Source organism: Gigantopelta aegis, unplaced genomic scaffold, assembly GCF_016097555.1.
Source record: "Gigantopelta aegis isolate Gae_Host unplaced genomic scaffold, Gae_host_genome ctg2811_pilon_pilon:::debris, whole genome shotgun sequence".
NCBI lineage: Eukaryota > Metazoa > Mollusca > Gastropoda > Neomphalida > Peltospiridae > Gigantopelta > Gigantopelta aegis.
In genome coordinates, this window is record NW_024533048.1 from 40,338 (window position 1) to 61,855 (window position 21,518).

The window sequence follows — 21,518 nt, forward strand, 5'->3', positions numbered from 1 at the left end:
CATGTTGATCATACAGAATACCCTCCCTTGCCTATTTGTTTTCCTTCCCATATGTTCCAACGTGTATACATATACATATACATATACATATACATATACATATACATATACATATACATATACATACACATACACATACACACATAATGTACATCACCATATTTTTGTTTGTCTTTGATTTGTTTCTTCAATGGGTAACATAACTAATAAGAATTAATTAGAACGAAGATGAAGATTGCTGTAAGCGTGTAACAGACCGTTCAAAGGTTTGCACGATATAGGTCTAATATTCTGACTTAAAACTTCCTGTTTGACATTACTGAAAGATACTGTCATAAGGAAATTCAGCAGATATTACCTCAACTATATAACAGGTTTACCCAGCAATGCAGATATATTCTGGTGTACTAGGTTTACCCAGCAATGCAGATATATTATGGTGTACCAGGTTTACCCAGCAATGCAGATATATTATGGTGTGCCAGGTTCACCCAGCAATGCAAATATATTCTGGTGTGCCAGGTTCACCCAGCAATGCAGATATATTCTGGTGTGCCAGGTTCACCCAGCAATGCATATAGAGTCCGGTGTGCCAGGTTTACCCAGCAATGCAGATAGAGTCCGGTGTGTCAGGTTTACCCAGCAATGCAGATAGAGTCCGGTGTGCTAGGTTTACCCAGCAATGCAGATATATTCTGGTGTAGTAGGTTTACCCAGCAATGCAGATATATTCTGGTGTACTAGGTTTACCCAGCAATGCAGATATAGTCTGGTGTACTAGGTTTACCCAGCAATGCAGATACAGTCTGGTGTGCTAGGTTTACCCAGCAATGCAGATATATTCTGGTGTACTAGGTTTACCCAGCAATGCAGATACAGTCCGGTGTATTAGGTTTACCCAGCAATGCAGATATAGTCTGGTGTACTAGGTTTACCCAGCAATGCAGATACAGTCCGGTGTATTAGGTTTACCCAGCAATGCAGATATATTCTGGTGTACTAGGTTTACCCAGCAATGCAGATACAGTCCGGTGTACTAGGTTTACCCAGCAATGCAGATATATTCTGGTGTACTAGGTTTACCCAGCAATGCAGATACAGTCTGGTGTACTAGGTTTACCCAGCAATGCAGATAGAGTCTGGTGTACTAGGTTTACCCAGCAATGCAGATACAGTCTGGTGTACTAGGTTTACCCACCAATGTTCTGGGCACGCATCTCAGCTATCTAGGCTGGCTGTCCAGGACAGTGTGTTAGTTGCTACTGGTTAGTGGTTAGTGAGAGAGAAGAGGGTGTAATGGCCTTACACCTACCCACTGAGTCGTTAAAACTCGCTCTTGGTGGGAGCCAGTACCAGGCAAATTGTTTAACCATGTATCAATTATATTGTTATTTTTGCACCTACTGTCACTTCACAGGCTACGCCTGAATGCATAGCAAGATATATTGTTCATGCCACCTGCTACAACCAGCACAGATTACGCCGTTGTCTTTCATATAGTTGATATTATGTGGTTTGAATAGGACGTAATCCACAGGTGCGTAGGCAGGGGGGGGGGGGGGGGGGGTCGGACGGACACCCACCCCCACCCCCCACCCCACCCCCACACCCCGCTGAAGCAAATGGTCCGGTTTTAGAACTAAAACATACAGGTTTATACATATGGAGTTTCTAGTGGTGCAAAACAAAATACAAAAAGGGTCCACTTGGTTCATATTCGAACCCCCTTCCCAGGTCCAGATCACGCTACGCCCCTGATCAAGTGGCTGGCATTATTACGTCACTGTATGGGATCGATGGAATGACCTATCTGACGTTAGGCGAACACTATAATCAGTACGCTCTATATTCACTACCTAAGTTACTTACAATGTCTTCCGAAATGTCGATTGTGAAGTTTGTAGAACTTTGACCAGCTGCAAAGTTTGCAGATGTTATACTAGTTGCATCATAATCGTCTGGACTAGTCGCTGTCTGGTCTGTATTAGTCACAGTGAATGACACACTGGGTGAATTGGATTCAATGTTTGTCCTCGAAAGTTGAATCGTGATCGTACTATCTCCTTCGCCAACTGTTGACGATGAGGCATCAAACTCCACTTTCGACTCTACAAATATAAAATATCACTGGTTATCATATTAATAGTAGATTTTTGTGTTTTTGTTCTTTCTTCTTTTCTTTTTTCTTCTTTTTTTTTTCTTCTTTTTTTTTTCTTCTTTTTTTTTAAACTCAGGCATGTGAAAAATTACACTCTTCATAATGTTTAATGGGGGAATAGCCGCACGAGTCGACTGAAAATGTCGAGGAGAGAAAAATTGCATTCTTTTAAATAGTCAGTATTGCAGGAGAATAGCTGGATGAATTGTAACCCTGAACCGAGTATATGCATAAGCGTACGAGACATGAAGGGGATCCGGGGGATAACTGCCCTCACTCACAGTGCTAGAGCAAATCTTAGCATATAGGCTAAAATGATGTCGACATTCGAGCTGGCCTGAAATGTTTACATCATGTCTATATTCCCATCATTCTACTCACAATATTAGTTGTAACTGATGTGAACATGCGTAAGAGATGATTCGTTTTGAACCATATTTATTATATACATAGCTATGAAATATATAGATCTACAGAAACTATAAAATTGATATTCGGTGAAAAGTAAACAGTGAAAATATAGAAATTATATTTATATTTATTTGATCGTTTTTGGTAATTTTTAAGGTAATTTAAACAATTTTGCCTAAGTCCAATTACAATCAAATATCTAAAATTGATTTAGTCCGAAGCTAGATAATGATGAAACAATGTCCTGTCGTTGAGTGTAAGTTAAAGTTAAACCGAAAGAAAGAATTTTTTTTTTTAACGACGCACTCAACACATTTTATTTACGGTTATATGACGTCAGACATATGGTTAAGGACCACACAGACACTGATAGAGGAAACCCGCTGTCGCCACTTCATGGGCTACTCTGTTCGATTAGCAGCAAGGGATCTTTTATATGCACCATCCCACAGACAGGGTAGTACATCCCACGGCCTTTGATATACCAGTTGTGGTGCACTGGTTGGAACGAGAAATAGCCCAATGGGCCCACCGACGGGGATCGATCCCACACCGACCGCGCATTGAGCGAGCGCTGTACCACTGGGCTACATCGCGCCCCCTAAGTTGAACCAAGTTCGATTCATGTTTTGTTTTTGTGGGGGGTTTTGGAGGATCGTTTGTCAGGTATGTCTGTACAGCAATATTATTAAATAATTATTAATGTAATAATTAAATAAAAGTAATTTTTGCTGGAAAGGTTGCAATGGAATAAATATATCATGGCGTTGCGTGTTTCCGAGAGGATAATCGAAGATATTAACAAAAAGCGTAAAATATTGGCAAAACTTAGGAAAGATATATATAATAAATAGACCATTTCATGGTGGGTATTTTTTATAGGATACTGACAGTCGTATCTGCATATTCAACAGTAAAATGTCATTTTATAAAACAAAAATAATCAGTTCAATACATGCATGTAGATGCGTTGCTAGTGTTGTAGGCGGACTAATTGGTATTTTGCCTAACAAAGAAAACATAAATAAATCCACGTACGTAGTAGACATTGTCATTAACGTGGTTAGGGTGGTTTGATATTAATTTTCCATACTATATTGTATTGCATATCCAACTCAAGTTTTAGCATATAAACAATGACTTAACGAGCATATTTTCTGGTAGCTTCAAATTAAAACTGTTCTAAATATTAAAGTTCCTTTCTGTTTCTTACAAATTCCCATCTTGCCTTAGTGTAACATGCATGAGTACAGGTGTATTCCTATATTTAAATACTAAATATGGCAATCATAAAAATGATGTTTATTTTGCCCTGTGCAAAGGGATAACCAATGTATTGAAAATAATAAAAGAAATTAGAGAAAGTGAAACCCAGTTCCAAATCACATATATCACTCATGGGGAAATGTTCACAGTGTATTGCATACCATTCATTAAGACGTATATTTTGTAGTTATTGTTGAAATACATTATAGGATATTAAAGAAGCTTCCATGGCCATTTCATATCATATTTTTGTCCAGAGTGAAAACAAAATTCATTTTTTACGGGCTTTAATGAGTGACAATGTAAATTATTTAAAAAAAGACATACATTCGATAAGGAAGGGGGGGGGGGGGGGGGGATTTTAACATCCTATTATTTACCCACAGTCGATTTTAATTTATGTGATTGAATTAATTTGATTATAATTTTCTGATAAGGCCAATCGTATAACATTAAGGTGCTACGTCTCACTTTATGTTTTAGTGGGTATAACACTGATATGAACCAAAATATTTTTAAACATATGGGTAACAATTTTTACTTTGTGCGAAGCATGTGTGGATAAGAAAGCAGAAATGTATGACTTTTCCAAATACTACATATTTAATATTCAGTATTATATACTGTCATTGTATCTGATTGAGGAGAATTAATATGTTCACAGCAATTCCAGTCATTATTAGTGATTGTATTCGTATTAGTTGTAATATAGAAAATTATATGGACAAGGAAAGCTATCATTATCAGTGGTTATATCTTAAAAATATATATATTTATATAAACAAAGAAATTATCAGTGATCCTCGTGGTGTAGGTTTAACGTGTTACATGCAATACTATAAATAATTATAGCCGCAAAAAACCGTACTATCATTATTGATCATTATGGCGATATGGCTCAGTGAGTTACATGTCATACTATATAAAAATATATATATATATGGACAAGGGAAATTCCTTTCATTAACGATGATTTTATTGGTATCGGTTTGGTGTTTATATGTTAAAAATATACTAATATACAATAGATAATTATAATGCCAAGGAAACGTACTATCATTATCGCTGAGCCTGATGGTATGAGTGCATTGTGTTATATATTAAACTATAGAGAATTATAATGCCATGGAAACTTACTATCATTATCGGTGATTGTAGTGGTATGTGTTGAAGGTGATACAGGTGTTACAGTCTGGGATGAGGCAATAGACAGCTCAAAGTTTTCATCTGGTTCATGAATCTGCAATTATATAAATGAGAGTTTTGTAAATATGATAATTAATTATTCTGCTTTAACAACAATTACATATTTCGGCTAACATAAATCTGAAATTAAATAAATAATAATGCTGTTTTTAAATTACTGATGCAAAAGAAAGTTATAGGCTGAATTGTAAAATACAAAACCTGCATGATTACAAAACCTAAATGTTGATTAAGAGCTGCTAAAATGTCAACATAAATAAAAACGTTGATTAAGTTTGAAAAGTACCTCTTGGTTGAGGTGATTCGTGATGTAAACAAACGTTTTTCTACATACAGTTACATATAATTACATATAATTACAAACTTTCCACCTTTATACGATTTACTTTATTCTGATTAGATGACGTTGCTAAAAAAAATACAAATGTTGTCCTTCGATAAACCGTACAAAATGACGTCATTACTTAAACGCCACGTCAACACGTAAAATATGAAATAAAAAGGAAGTTAGAAACTTTTTTTTTTTTTTTAAATGATTGCCATTTTTGTGAAATTATCAATGTATAACAGTACTTAACATATTTAGTATAAAATCGCTAAGCTACGATAATTAAAGCTTCAAGCAATGATCAGGCGGGCTTCTTGTAAATCATAATGCACTACAAAAATACAATAAAATTACATCTGTGGAAGAGATACCCATGTTAGATCTATCATCTCTTTACATTGTTGAATATGCTTTTTGAGAGGTCATGACCCCTGATCAGGTGATCGACTGTGTCACACGGTACAACTCCGCATTAATTTTTCATATTTTCATAGTATTAAACTTTGTTTAGCCTTGAATATGTTTATACTATTGTTTGTGCAAAGATCATTGAGATATGTGTGTCGCAGGAATGCAAAGTTCCATTGATAAATACATGTAGCTACATGAAGTGACCACAACATGATGTCATTTTGCTAAACGACGTAATTTTCCCGGTCTTTAATATGTGCATTTTCTTGTCTTGATTGGTTATTTTTAAAGTCATTCTGTGCGATTTTTGTTCATTGATGTGCGGTGTAAAAAAAATACTACACTTTTTTCCGTGTAAGACTGTATTACAACTCAAAAGTTGAATCGCTTGTGGTGTATAATTGAAAACACACTCGTTGTAATATAACCGATCTCACACGGGAACTCGTTTAGTATTCTCTATATAACCAATAAAGAAAAAATTCACATTTATGAAAAATATAATCATAAGGACTCCTTGACATCAAAATCGCTTATATGATGTTTTGTCACTAGAAACTGTTTGTCACAATGTGACGTACAGAAATGTTATTACTCCGTGATCTCTCTCACATGTGGGTGATAAACATATTTAATGGTTATATATGTCAGTGGTTGTTCATTAACCATATCTCTGTGTTCTGTTCTCCATCTTGAAACGAAAGTTAAGTTAATAACCGTCCAATCACGTTTTAAACTGAATGCTATTAGCTATCTAAATAAACTAACTGTGCTGGTACATCCACCAATTAGCCGCAAGGGTTATCACGTTTTAAACTGAGTGCTATTAGCTATCTAAATAAACTAACTGTGCCGGTACATCCACCAATTAGCCGCAAGGGTTATCACATTTTAAACTGAGTGCTATTAGCTATCTAAATAAACTAACTGTGCCGGTACATCCACCAATTAGCCGCAAGGGTTATCACGTTTTAAACTGAATGCTATTAGCTATCTAAATAAACTAACTGTGCCGGTACATCCACCAATTAGCCGCAAGGGTTATTACATTTTAAACTGAATGCTATTAGCTATCTAAATAAACTAACTGTGCTGGTACATCCACCAATTAGCCGCAAGGGTTATTACATTTTAAACTGAATGCTATTAGCTATCTAAATAAACTAACTGTGCTGGTACATCCACCAATTAGCCGCAAGGGTTATTACATTTTAAACTGAATGCTATTAGCTATCTAAATAAACTAACTGTGCCGGTACATCCACCAATTAGCCGCAAGGGTTATTATATTTGCACTTTTCCATAAACGAGATCCAACATATTAAGTATTTGATGTCCCAATTTATAGTTCAATGGTTGCAACAGAAACTCTGGCGATTTAGAATACGTCAATACATGTAATGTAATCATGGACATAAAATGTACTGATTGGTTATTAATATGATACTAGTGTGCATGTACTTGCAGAAAATCTAAAATACCCGGTATGTGGGGTTTATTTGTATTGTAAATGCACTTCTTAGATATTATAGCTATAACTTTTAACAAATGAATAACTTTCCATTATTTAGGGACCATAATCTTAAAATGAAATGGAACAATTTGTTTTGTAAATCGTATCTGTCTTTTGGTTTTTTTTTTTAGTTTTATCAAAAATTACAAACATGCATATAAAGTTGAAAGCCCGGTATGCTGCAGAATTTATTTATGCACGCAAAATATTGTGACATCTTTTTACCGACCCATCCTACTCCTCTCATCTGCTATGAACAAATACATCTTGGGTACATCCATATATATTAACGTGTGAGAAAACACCCTGGTATACCGTCAGTGGTTATAAAGTAGAAATGTCCTTGTTTTAAGTAAAACGTATATTGGTAAGCAATTACAATCAATATAAACGTTTTGTTTAACCCGGACTGTGTACATGTTTTATTTTTAAATAATTATTATGGATTAACATGTATGAGTTTGGAATCTTATGATTATAGAAACATACTCACTTCATCGTCATTGATAACCAAGTTGTATGTCCCTTCTGCTTGACCAGCAGGTATTATAATTTCTATTGGGTCAGTTCCAAAGGTGAAATCAGCATCAATAGTGTCAACGTGATTTTTAGTCAGTGTAACGGTAACCGCTGGAGAATTCGCGTTGTTGTCCATCCTTTCCACAGTAATAGTATTCGATCCAGAATCTTCACCGGCAGTCAGGGTAGATGGATTTTTAAAACTCACATTTGACGCTAAAAACAAAAACAACCAAGTCTCTACTGTAGGCCTATTTATAAATGTCTTATATACTGTCGTGTTTGGGCTTCGCTGGGAATTGTATCCAATTTATGTATATAACTATTTAATTATTTGTACAATAAAATATGTTTTCAATATATATATATATATATATATATATATATATATATATATATATATATATAAAATGGCGCATTAAATGAGTTTCGGGGGGGGGGGGGGGGGCGGGGTTCGATTAAGTTGCTAGTGAAATAATATTTATTTCCATGAGCTGTAGTAAAACTTTTTTTTAAATAGAGTGGCATATATACAGTGAAATTACTGCAGAAAATGAAAATTAACTAACAATGACCATGTTTAAATCGGACAGTATGTGACCTCATGAACACATAAAATACAAGTTAAAAGAGAAATATATCACTTACCAGACAGACATATCACAGACAGACATATCACATGTTAGACAAACATGTCACTAGACAGTCTTATTACCTACTACATTTTGAATGTTTGTTTTGCTTAACAAAATCACTAGAGAACATTGATTAAATACTCATCAGCTATTGGATATCAAACATTTGGTAATTCTGACTCGTAGTCATCGGAGTAAATCCGCTACATTTATCCTAATGTAGAAAGGGATCTTTTATATGCACTTTCCCACAGACAGGAAAGTACATACCACGGCCTTTAACCAGTTGTGGTGCAGTGGTTCGAACGATAAAAAAATACAGTCAGTTGAATGGATCTACTGAGCTGGTATTACTAACTACAGATACATGTCACTTACTTGATACCTGTCATTTACTTGAAACATATATCTTGCTGGGGAGGACTATCACTTCCCAGGGTGAATTATCAAACTAGAGGGACCTATCACTTGCTACAGTACACAATCGATTACCAGATGGCCATCACTTACTAGAGAGACCTACCAATTACTAGAGAAATATAACTTACATAATAGACATACCACTTTTTAGATATAAATATCAATCACATATATATATATATATATATATATATATATATATATCACTTTCTAGAGATACATATCACTTACTACAACGACATATCACTTACGTCAGATAAACATAATTTACTAGAGAGAATTATCATTTATTACACTGACCAATCACTTATTTGAGAGATCTATTACTTACTACAAACCAATATCTCTTAACTGAGATACCTATTACTTACTAGAAAGACATATCACTTACTGGAGAGATATATCACATATTCGAAATACCTATCACTTACTAGAAAGACATATCACTTACTAGAGAGAAATGTCATTTACTCCAGAGACCTACAACGTACTTGAGAGAAATTAACACTCGCTAGAGAGACCTATGACTTACTAGAGAACCAATATTTCTTACTTGAGATGCCTATCACATACTATAAAAATATATTACTTACTAGAGATACATATCACCTACTAGATACCTATTACTAGATATATATGTCACTTACTAGACAAATCTTCCACTTACTAGAAAGACATTTCATTTACTATAAAAACTTACTAGAGATACCCATCAATTACTAGAGAGACATAATTTTCTAGAGATACTTTCTAGAGGACCTGTCACTTACTAGAGAGACCTATAACTTCCTATGTCCATATTCATAGACTCAGTATTAAAACGATTGTTTTTTGAGCTACCACTTTTGGTGACCTATTCTGTAGCACTGAATTAAGTATCAACCAACCTCTAACTGTTACAATGTTAACCGACTCCCGAAAACATCTTAACAACTACCGACCTTTTACCCTTTAAATTGTCTAGAATTTCAAAACTGTCCATGGATGAACACATTAAGAGTATTGTTAATGCAAAGCTATTTATGTCTCAAATCACTGTTAATAGAAAACTACTTCTAGGCATTTCTGAATATTATGATAAAATAAATATCCATGTCTTACGGTCATCGTCAGTAATTGTTATTGTGATGTCTGAATTTGTTCCACGTTGCACTGTGGTAGTTGGAGCAATGGTTATTGTAAAGGTTTCATCAGCTTCGTCTATCTGAAATGTAGAATATGTTAGGTACACGTTATAAGCATTAAACACTTACAACTTAAAAGTTTATGAAGTTAAACTAATTTACAAAACAATGTTTCACTGAACACTTGGTGATTTGGGTGTTTGAAAACACACTTAATAATTTAATTTATTAGCAGGAACAAATATTTTATTGGAAAATCTTGGAATTTTGCTTGTCAACAAATGGTATAATTTGGCACGTTCAGGTGAAGTGAACTCAGTAACATCATTCCAGGCGGAGGTGAACAGAATATCTCTCTCTCTCTCTGGCGGCCCTATCCAGTCACCCTGACAGATTTTGTGGATAATATATTTTTCGGTGTGATAAGATATCCAGTCACCCTGGCAGATTTTGTGAATTCTATTATTTTCGGTGTGATAATATATCCAGTCACCCTGGCAGATTTTATGGATTAGATTTTTTCGGTGTGATAAAATATCCTGTCACCGTGACAGATTTTGTGAATTCTATTATTTTCGGTGTGATAATATATCCAGTCACCCTGGCAGATTTTATGGATTAGATTTTATCGGTGTGATAAAATATCCTGTCACCGTGACAGATTTTGTGAATTCTATTATTTTCGGTGTGATAATATATCCAGTCATCCTGACAGATTTTATGGATTAGATTTGTTTGGTGTGATAAAATATCCAGTCACCCTGACAGATTTTGTGGATTAGATTTGTTTGATAAGAGAGAAATTAAATGTGACTCAGTTGACACATTACAATTTCAATATTCTTGAAGTTGAGCGTATCCAGCTCGCAGACTATATTTGTCAAATAATAAATTGATATCATTGGCAATTAGATTTCCCTGGACCAACAAATTACCATGTTTTAGTTAGGCACATTGTAGCATGCTATAATATCCTACAGGTACAATGCTATTAAAATAACAGGCAGAACAGCTAGACCTAATATTGTCGTCTTTCATATGATGCACAAGCTACGGTGTTTTCAGTAGGGCGTATTCTAAATTCTCCACTGTATGGAATTGGGCGTGTGATCCACCTCATCCAAAGTTTAAGCTGTGGTTTGCCAAATGCGAAATATAGTGGAATTTATTTCATTAGTAATTCGCCAAGTAACAAATGATCAAATAACATTTGTAGATCTTTGCCGTCGCACCGTTCATTGTGTCTGCTTATTTGCTGGCACATAATAATGGATCATTGGGATCATCTCCGAAGAGTTCGTACCTGGCATACTTTTCCCCCCAGAATCATAAGTAAACATTTCGCGCTTTTTCGTTCATTACACCATAGATAACGGTCTTAAAGATACTTTGCTTTCAAAATGAAGCTCCTTTTACAAGAGCAAACTGAAGATAATATGGGTTAATCTACTCGTCAGTAATACACCAAAACAACATAATATTTTAACAGTGTGCAACAGAAGCCATAATAAACATGACAGTTTCAAATATCTGATTAATATATTCAATATAATATCTATGGAAACTACTCATTCCAGAAGTCGTTGATAGAGTACGGGTGCACAAATCTTGTTTATATATTCCATAAAGAAAGGGACAATTCAATGTGAACATAGATGTGCTCATAATATTTCAAGCACGAAACTGCATGTATTTCACGGACATATTACAGACAATATTCTGAGGGAACTGTAACTGACAGTTCATTCGAATTACGTTAGCCTTTTACACATTAATGAATCAAAAATAAATGCATAATATCTTTGAACATGTTAATTGTGAAACGTTATAATTGAAACTTGTATTTGGCTAAATATTTACCGACCAAATTCGCCAAATTGCCAACAATTTCTGTCTGTTATTCAGCTTAAACCTGTGCTTACCTCGAGCTAGGACTCTTAACCAGTAAGCTATTCCTCACTGCCTAAATTACTTACAGTATCTTGTAAAATGCTGATTGTTGCTGAGGCCGTATCTACACCTATTGCAAAGGTGACATCTGCTAAACTATTTTTAGAATAATCGCTTCCATCAGTGGCTGTGTCATCTGCAGCAGACAACGTGACTGTGACACTAGGAGAATTGGATTCGGCGTTTGTCCTCTTAAGCGAAATTGTGATTGTGCCATCTCCCTCGTCAACTGTCATTGTTGCGTTCTCAAACTCTATTATTGATTCTACAAATATCAAATAACACATTGAAGGACACTGGCTATCATACACGTGTGGGTGTTCCTGCTAACACTGTAAACTGACAGTAGGAGTCAACATAACATTTAACTGTAAACAATGTTACGGGCATGACAAACAAGACATTCATTGAACTACCAATGTGATTATCAACTGTCAGTTCCTACTACCATCACAAATAGACAATGACTAGATTATTACTATAGAACTATCAACTGTCAGTTGCTACTACAATCTCAAATAGACAATGACTTGATTATTACTATAGAACTATCAACTGTCAGTTGCTACTACCATCACAAATAGACAATGACTAGATTATTAATAGAACTACACTGCCATGACATCACAAATAGATTATTACTACAGAACTATCAACTGTCAGTTGCTACTACCATCACAAATAGACAATGACTAGATTATTACTACAGAACTATCAACTGTCAGTTGCTACTACCATCACAAATAGACAATGACTAGATTATTACTACAGAACTATCAACTGTCAGTTGCTACTACCATCACAAATAGACAATGACTAGATTATTACTACAGAACTATCAACTGTCAGTTGCTACTGACTAGATTATTACTACAGAACTATCAACTGTCAGTTGCTACTACCATCACAAATAGACAATGACTAGATTATTACTATAGAACTATCAACTGTCTGTTGCTACTACCATCTCAAATAGACAATGACTAGATTATTACTATAGAACTATCAACTGTTAATTGTTATTCCTCAGTTGCATTAGGGTATTAGGATTTCATTTGAAACATGAAACGTACATAAACGTGATTTAACTACGCAAGCTATAAGGATCTTCATGAAGTCTAATGTTTTGTTATGCATATAGGCATGTTTAAAATTGAAATAATTAAACTTTGTGTCTCTCAAATGAAGGCTTGTTTGTCTAATTAGTTGGGGTTTAGGTTTGTTTATATGATGTGTGAAGAAACACAATACTGAATATAGGAATTAAATGTAATATTTGTAGAAAACAGTAGGCTTTAAATAATTAAATACTCACTAAACCTGGCCAGAGTACACCAATTTTACTCAAAACGTACTACATTTGCATGAGCTGGCATTGCCACAAAACATTCTGCAATGTTAACAAGTTAAACATTTGCAAACTACGTGCTCTGCCTTGTCAACTTAGTGTAATAATTGCCGATTTAAATTTGTCTTCCATGAAAGTATTGCATGTTATACTACAGGGAATTATATGCACAAAGAAATCATTTGGTGTCTGTCCCTTCGGACTGTTGTTTTGGGGTAGCATCAGATCAAACACAAATTTACTTTGACGTACCATTAAAAGTATGTGAATTCCCAATTAACATACAGGTTTAGGCAAGTAAGAATTGCAGATATGAAATCTACACATATTTTTACATAAGAATCAATGTGCAAACCTTCCTGACTCTCCAACATAAATAAATCAACCCGGCTCCCGTACTATGTAGTCATATAGGCTGCATACAGAATACTAGAGAGAATTGAATGCACAAAGAACTCACTATCATTATCGAAAATTGTCGTCATATGGATTGAGTTTAGAATACTATACAAAAAATATCCACCAGGATCTAACAAGCATTATAGATTACAGTAGGCATATGGGTTGAGTTTGAATTGTATAGAGAATTACATAAACAAGAAACTCACTACAAAATTATCAATTTCTGCAGTCATATAGGTTGATATGAAATAATATTGAAATATAGAAAATGATATGCACAAAGAATTCGCTATCATGATTGATTGCTGTAGTCATATGGGTTGAATATAGAATGCTAAAGATAATTACATGCACAAGGAAATCACTATCATTCTCGATTACTCTAGTCATATGGGTTGAGTTTGAATACTATAGAGAATTACAGAAACAAGAAACTCACTACAAAATTATCAATTTCTGCAGTCATATAGGTTGATATGAAATAATATTGAAATACAGAAAATGATATGCACAAAGAATTCGCTATCATGATTGATTGCTGTAGTCATATGGGTTGAATATAGAATGCTAAAGATAATTACATGCACAAGGAAATCACTATCATTATCGATTACTGTAGTCATATGGGTTGAGTTTAAAATACTATAGAAAATTATATGCAGACATACTTCGCTATTATTATTGATAATTACTGCAGTCATATGACTTGAGTATATTACATTTTATATGTGGTGAAATATGTATATAACAAAGCACGTTTCTATCATTATCTGTGATTGTGGTGGTATGAGGTCAGTGTGTTGTATGAATATACTATACAAAATTATATACACATAGCAACTTCCTATCTTTTTCGGCGATTGTGGTGGTAAGGTTCAGTGTTACATGCCACACTGTAGAAAATTATATGGGCAAGGAAACTTACTGTCATCATCAGTGATTGTGACGGTCAATGTTGCAGGTGATGCAGTCGATATAGTCGATGAGGCATCAATGGTCAGGTCAAGATTTTCATTTGGTTCATCAATCTGCAATCAAATAAATCAGAAGAATTGTAACACAATTTACAAAGCCTTTTTATGACTCGCATGCATGTAACTGAATGTATTTACAATGCTTTAACATCTGCGTTTTTTTTTAAAAACGTCGTAAACTTTATCGAAAATGTTTCCGTTGAGAGCCAAACATGTCTCACTTGTAATACTTACTCTATATGGGATATCTTCATTGTATTGGGCAGTTCACCATGACGAGGATCTGATTAAGTAGTGTGGCAGCTGTATACCTAGGTACAAGGTTCTAGGGGTTATCTAGACTATAGTAAATTATTCATGCATTTATATTACACATCCAAAACAAATTGATGATATTATAATTAACTTTATTCTCAGATACATTAAGTGGCCATACAGCATCCTCAGATATACTCAACCTGCAGCATTTTCAGATATACTGAGTGAACCTGCAGCATCCTCAGATATGCGAGTGCGAATAATTTTAACATGCTCATATACCACTAGAGTTTCGAGCATGTCCGTCCCGGGGCCTGTCTCTGGATAGCCAGTGACTTGCTCCGGGACAGAACAAAATTAAGGGGACAATTTTGAAATTTACATCCACAAATTAAATAGTGGGCCTTTAAAATTTTGATGCGCATCTCTAATTAATATAATTAATAAAGAAAATACTACTCTTTAAATTTGGTTGCTAGATTAGACTGGGCGGTCAAAATGAAATTAGATAACACGCCTGATTTGGGATGGGGGGGGGGGGGTGAAAATGGACAGAATTTTGAAAATAGCAATTAGTAAAAGAAATTAGGATTAAAATTAGAAAGAAAAAAGTTACAAGCCAAAAATAAAAAGAATTGACTGCTCGGTCGAATATTTATATAATGTGGAGCATTTTGGAAGGACAGTCCAAAAATAAATAAGAGAAAGAAGAGAGGATCGGACTATTTAATAATATTTAAAAAAAAGAAGTAATTTCGACATGAACTTTTGAACGAAGGTCTAAAAGTTTTTAAAGTCCGATCTATACGTCCACGTGAGTGGCCTCGTTAAGGCCGTTAAGTTGTTACGTCGGCGAGGCTGGAGTGTCCCGGAGGTTCGGCAGCAGATGTTGGCGTCGTAACAGGGTACTGACTACCGTACCGTAGTCGGGGCCGCAGACCGCTCGGATCATCTTATGTAGATTCCGGTTGTCCAACTTGTTCGAAAGTATGGCCTGTCTATAGGTCTGCTCCCTCCGGTGCGTCACGACTATGGTGTGGTGAGTACCGAACATCTTGCTGTGAAGTTCGTACTCGCTGCCGTCCTCCAGGGGTCTCCAGTCCGCGTTGAGGTAACTGCCACGGAGCTTGATCGGGTCTGTCGTGTCCCCCTGCATGTACTGATGAAGGTGTTTCTTCAGTCCGCTCACTGCGACGGTCCACTCGGACTCTTCAGGGGGGGCGACTACCGGCGCTGGTCTCTCGGTCTTGGCTGGCTGGTTGGTTGGTGATGTTGCCTTCCTCTTGCCAACGGCGGCTGATCGGGCCTGTGGCGTGGCGACTGGCTGTACCGGCGATACCGGCCAGTTCTGCCTGGGCCGCGTGACGGTCGGCGATGGAGGGTCGTCGTGGGGTGTCTCACACATCGCGGTGTTGAGTCGGTCCCGCTCGGTGGTCGACGGTTCCCGCAGGGCTGGTCTCGTCAACTCAGGCTGGGCTGGGGGCGGCGTCGCAGAAGGGACCGCCGCTGGCGGTTGAGCCGCCAGCTTTGGTCCCCCCCCCCCCCCCCCCCCCCCCGTGCCGTTCCTGGCGCGCTTTTCCTCTTCCTCCATCTCCTCTTCTTCGTCGGTACGATCGCGTCACCATACACCAAAGTCACGGAAGCCCGTGACCCAGTGTATGAGACGCGATACTCCAAAAGTTTTCCATAACTGCATAAGAGTCCCCCCAGGTGGGGGGGGGGGGGGGGGGGGGGCAACTCGAGAGTACAAGGCGACACGTCTGTTCTCATCGTGAATCAGTTCGGAAGTCTCCTCAGATATAATCAAATAATTCGGCATTTTCAGATACACTGAGTTAACCTGCAGCATTTTCAGATATACTGAGTGAACCTGCAGCATCCTCAGATATATTCAAATAATTCGGCATTTTCAGATATACTGAGTGAACCTGCAGCATCCTCGGATATAATCAAATAATTCGGCATTTTCAGATACACTGAGTTAACCTGCAGCATCCTCGGATATAATCAAATAATTCGGCATTTTCAAATATACTGAGTGAACCTGCAACATTTTCAGATATACTGAGTGAACCTGCAGTATCCTCAGATATACTCAAAGAACTCAGCATTTTCAGATTTACTGAGTGAACCTGCAACATTTTCAGATATACTGAGTGAACCTGCAGCATCCTCAGATACACTCAGTGAACCTGTAGCATTCTCAGATATACTCAGTGAACCTGCAGTATTCTCAGATATATTCGGTATATATTCAGATATATTCTAATATACTTGATAATACATGTTAGTTCATTGGGGGTTTTCCAAATACGATTTTTATGTCGCCGAGTGATGTGTGAAAACCATATTTTCACGAATTGGGAGGCAATGAGTTAAAATATGGTTTTCACACATCACGATTTCATATAAAAGTTGGATTCGAAAAAACACCATGAAATGGTCTATTTATTATATACATCTTTCCTAAGTTTGAACAATATCATTCGCTTTTTGTTAATTATATGCTATCGAAAACACATAACGTCATGATATAGATGTATTGTTACGGTAGAATTTTGTATCAAAATTTACTTGACCTTGGATTTTTAAAAAGAAATATGAATAAAAATTACCATTATTTAATTATTAAATTAATAATTAATTAATAATAATCCACAAAACATCAAAAATAAAACTTGAATCGAAAGTGAAGTAAAATGTTAATTTACACTTATTATATTACGATTAATTGGCTTCGTACGCAATGATTTTAAGATATTTTACCAACATTACACTTCACATACATTTTTATAGGTACTGTTGTTTAAATTAATTTATTTTATTTATCAAATATGATCAGTTGCATTGGTAATCATAAAAGTGAAAACGATTGAGCAAAAAACAGATATATTTTACTGAAAAATAATTAATTAATTTTGAATTATTTTTATATGCATTGTGATGAACATCCACTGGAACGAATATAACACACGTTTCGTCGATCTAGGACTACAGCATATGAAAAATAAAGCTAAACACAACAGTTTAATGTTATGCTAAACGCAAAAGTATTTTAATTAAAAACATAGGTGCATCTATAAACCCATTTTTATTGATGTAGGACTTACAGTTAGTGGGAAACATATCCAACCCAAATCGTAACACACAGGTGCAACTATAAACCAAGTATCATTGACCCAGGACTTATACTTTTAACTCGTGAAGGCGAGACAATTATTGATCTTTTTTAACTTCGTGAAGGCGAGACAATTATTGATCATTGATTGAGAGAGAGAGAGAGAGAGAGAGAGAGAGAGAGAGAGAGAGAGAGAGAGAGAGAGAGAGAGAGAGAGAGAGAGAGAGAGAGAGAGACAGACAGACAGACAGACAGAGCCAGACATACAGACAGCTTAAACATACATGCAGTCATACTCACATATATATATATAATACCTGCACATACACACATGCAACATTATGAGGCTGGAATAAGCACAATGACATATACTGACCGCATCATCAATGACAGCCAGATCAAACGTCCCTTCTGCTGCACCTTCAGCTATTACAATTTGTATTGGTCCAGCTGCAATGTTGAAATCAGCATCAGAAGTGCCATCGGGTGTTTTCGACAGTGTAACGTTAACCTCTGGGGATGTCGAGTCACTGTTGGTTCTTTCCACAGTAATATTATTAGATGCTGAATTTTCAGCGATAGTCATGGTACCGGCACCTTTAAACCGAACCTCTGACACTGAAACCAAGAAACAAGGCTGTGTTTATATATTTTAAGTATAATAGTTTGATTTGGAGTTTTCAAGGTCTGGTTTTGTGTCAACTTGGAACCGTGGATCTGAAGAAATGAAACAATGTTTTATTTATTCCCCGTGCAATAATCATTCTCACGAAATAAATAATATATGTATACTTAAAGATTTGAGAAAACTTCCATTGTGTATCAATATTATGCAGTGAATACTTCTGTTTTGTCACAACACTCAATCGTTAGTGATATTTTTAACAATGTGAATTTCATGGCAAAGATGAATTATTACAAGGAATGGAATCTGACAATATACGTGTTCAAATCCGAAAATAGTGCGTAATAAATGTCATAACAATTGCTGTGGAACGTAACACAGATATCTATATAAGAACCAGGATATTTTTAAGTAAACGTATATGTGTAATATATAGATATAGATATAGATATAGATATAGATAGATATAGATATATATATTGAATGATTCATAAAAAGATCACCACTTTTTAAAGTTGATTAATTGATATAGAACGCACAACAAACAGCACAAAACCAATGTGTTATATTATATACTGATAATAAAAGTTTCACTCTTGCTAACTTTTAAAAATGCTGCATGATAAAAATAAAGTACAAAATGCTATACCACTCAGAAAATACTCAACATGTGTTGTATATATCAAAAAGGATTATCGATTGGCTTTGTTTTAGTATGAAAGGTTACATATTATTTTGTTTCACGATACACTGATTAATTATTAATCGCCTACTGGATTTCCAACATTCGGCAATTTTTGACACGAAGTATTAGATAAAACCTCTTCATTTTATTTTAGTATATGAACTTTCCCACAGACAAGACAGAACATACCACGGCTTGTGATATACTAGTCATGGGACACTGGTTGGAACTGGAGAAAACAACACTCAGAGTATACATCCACTGAGGTGGTTCGAGGTTTCAGGACGAAATGCACTTCCTTACTATTTCAAGAGTTACCTCCCCACCACCATCACCTCAACCAATATTCCGAGTTTTCCTTTTATAAAGTTTAGTTATTCTTGTCTGCTAAAGTCTAACTATCACTTTGGTCTAACTATGATCAGTATTTGTAATAATTCACAAATTACTTATAATCAACTATTATAATTAATGAATTCAAGTTGTACCTAATTTTGGAGGTTCTATTCAGATAATTTATAAATAATAAGATTCTTTTCTGTAGTAATAAATAATTACTTACGATAAGTATTTAAAATCTAAGTTTCTAAAAATATAATAATAAATTACTTATGATCAATAGCTACATGTATAGTAATAAGTATTTATATATGACTTACGGTCATTATCCGTGATAGTGATAATTTGACTTCCTTTTGTTCCCTGCATGACAGTCGCAGATTCTGTAAACTGTACTGTAACAGTTTCATCTTGTTCGTCAATCTGTAAAACATAATAAACTGGCCGGTAATAGTGCCTCTCAGTGTTATAGTTGCACCTTTTGATATACTATCTGCCTTTGGTGGATGATTAGCTGTTCTATGTTTTTGTAATTTGTGTTTGTTAACTCTAGTCTGTATTCATAAGTAAAACAGTATATATTTATTTATTTATTTTTGTTTATTTATGGTGGGTTTTTGTCCTTAATTCAGAGCAGAATTTTCCATTCAGAGATTTTCAATTATGTTTATAACACTTAGGTGCCCCTACATTATGAGAGAACATCCTTACTTTGTAGCCATGTTAAAAGGCTTTAGGGAAATAAAATATTTTTTACATTATTAAAATTACAATTTCCTTGGTTAGAACATCAATATCTCTATAACAAATGCATTTCTGAACAATGAAGTGTTTTGTAATATCTCAACATTGATTTTTGTCTAAAATAATTTTTCTAAGCAAGAAAATATAAGTAAATTGCAAATTTAATAATATAAAAAATAGTTTATTTCCCGAAGGAGTTTTAAAATGACTACAGATTCAAGATAGCTCCTTTAACGTAACCAGTCGTTTGTCCATAATGTATTACTTGGAGCATACAGTTAATTGCCTTCTGTGTCCTAATCAGTGAGGAAGGGGGCCACGGGGGCCGTACCCCAGCATCAGCCCCACCCACCCCATCTCCCACCCCCCGCAATTACACTTGTTTTAAACTCTATTTTTATAAAATCATACATACATACAAAAATACATACATACATACATAGTGTGGGTTGCCCCACCCCATCCCATTGTTTAGAGCATTGAGTTAATTGACTTCTGTGTCATATTTTCCATTAAACACGGTAATCAGTAGTATCTGTTATACATCCCGGTGACATTCCTTTAAAAATATGTTGTTATATTTTTAAGTTAGCAAAACGATTGTGGCACAACACAATTTGTATACATGTCAGTGCACCTAGCGTTAGTTACAGACGATAATACTGATAATACAACTGGGCTACATCCCGCCCGCAACCCCCCCCCCCCCCCCGGTAGTAAATTAGGTTACCAGTAGTAAAATATGGTATGTCCCATCATTCTATATATAAAAAGGTTTTGTTGTAAATAATTTCAGTTTGGTTTGACGTAAGAAGAAAAGTAAAAGTGTTTTGGAAATAACAAACAAATACTATTTTTGTGTACAATTTTCCAATCAATCGGCTCTGAAATAAATAACTTCTAGTAAATTCCATTGTGTGAAAAAAGGCGCTCCATGTGGGAAGGACTAATGGTTACCAGTAAAACAAAATGTAAATTTGTCACAAAATGCAGATATTTGACTCTGAAAACAGCCAGCACCTTGAGATGTACGAACAAAACGTTCGTACACCTGGATGTTCTTTAGTTTAGTCACTTGGTGCTT

The 21,518-nt window shown here is 35.4% G+C and overlaps 1 protein-coding gene across 1 annotated transcript in view; it reads right to left on the bottom strand.

Annotated features, from left to right (window-relative positions):
* The window catches only part of LOC121391674 (adhesion G-protein coupled receptor V1-like), a 57,265-nt gene extending 37,128 nt beyond the window's left edge, over window positions 1–20,137 (bottom strand). The window contains exons 1-8 of the mRNA XM_041523221.1: window positions 20,011–20,137; window positions 18,418–18,659; window positions 14,617–14,719; window positions 11,968–12,206; window positions 9,969–10,071; window positions 7,787–8,028; window positions 4,973–5,075; window positions 1,870–2,108 (exon numbers count right to left, since the gene is read on the bottom strand). Coding sequence (XP_041379155.1) covers window positions 1,870–2,108; window positions 4,973–5,075; window positions 7,787–8,028; window positions 9,969–10,071; window positions 11,968–12,206; window positions 14,617–14,719; window positions 18,418–18,659; window positions 20,011–20,059 — 1,320 coding nt within the window. The 5' untranslated portion in view covers window positions 20,060–20,137. The remainder of the gene's footprint in view (window positions 1–1,869; window positions 2,109–4,972; window positions 5,076–7,786; window positions 8,029–9,968; window positions 10,072–11,967; window positions 12,207–14,616; window positions 14,720–18,417; window positions 18,660–20,010) is intronic.
* Window positions 20,138–21,518: the final 1,381 nt, after the last annotated feature.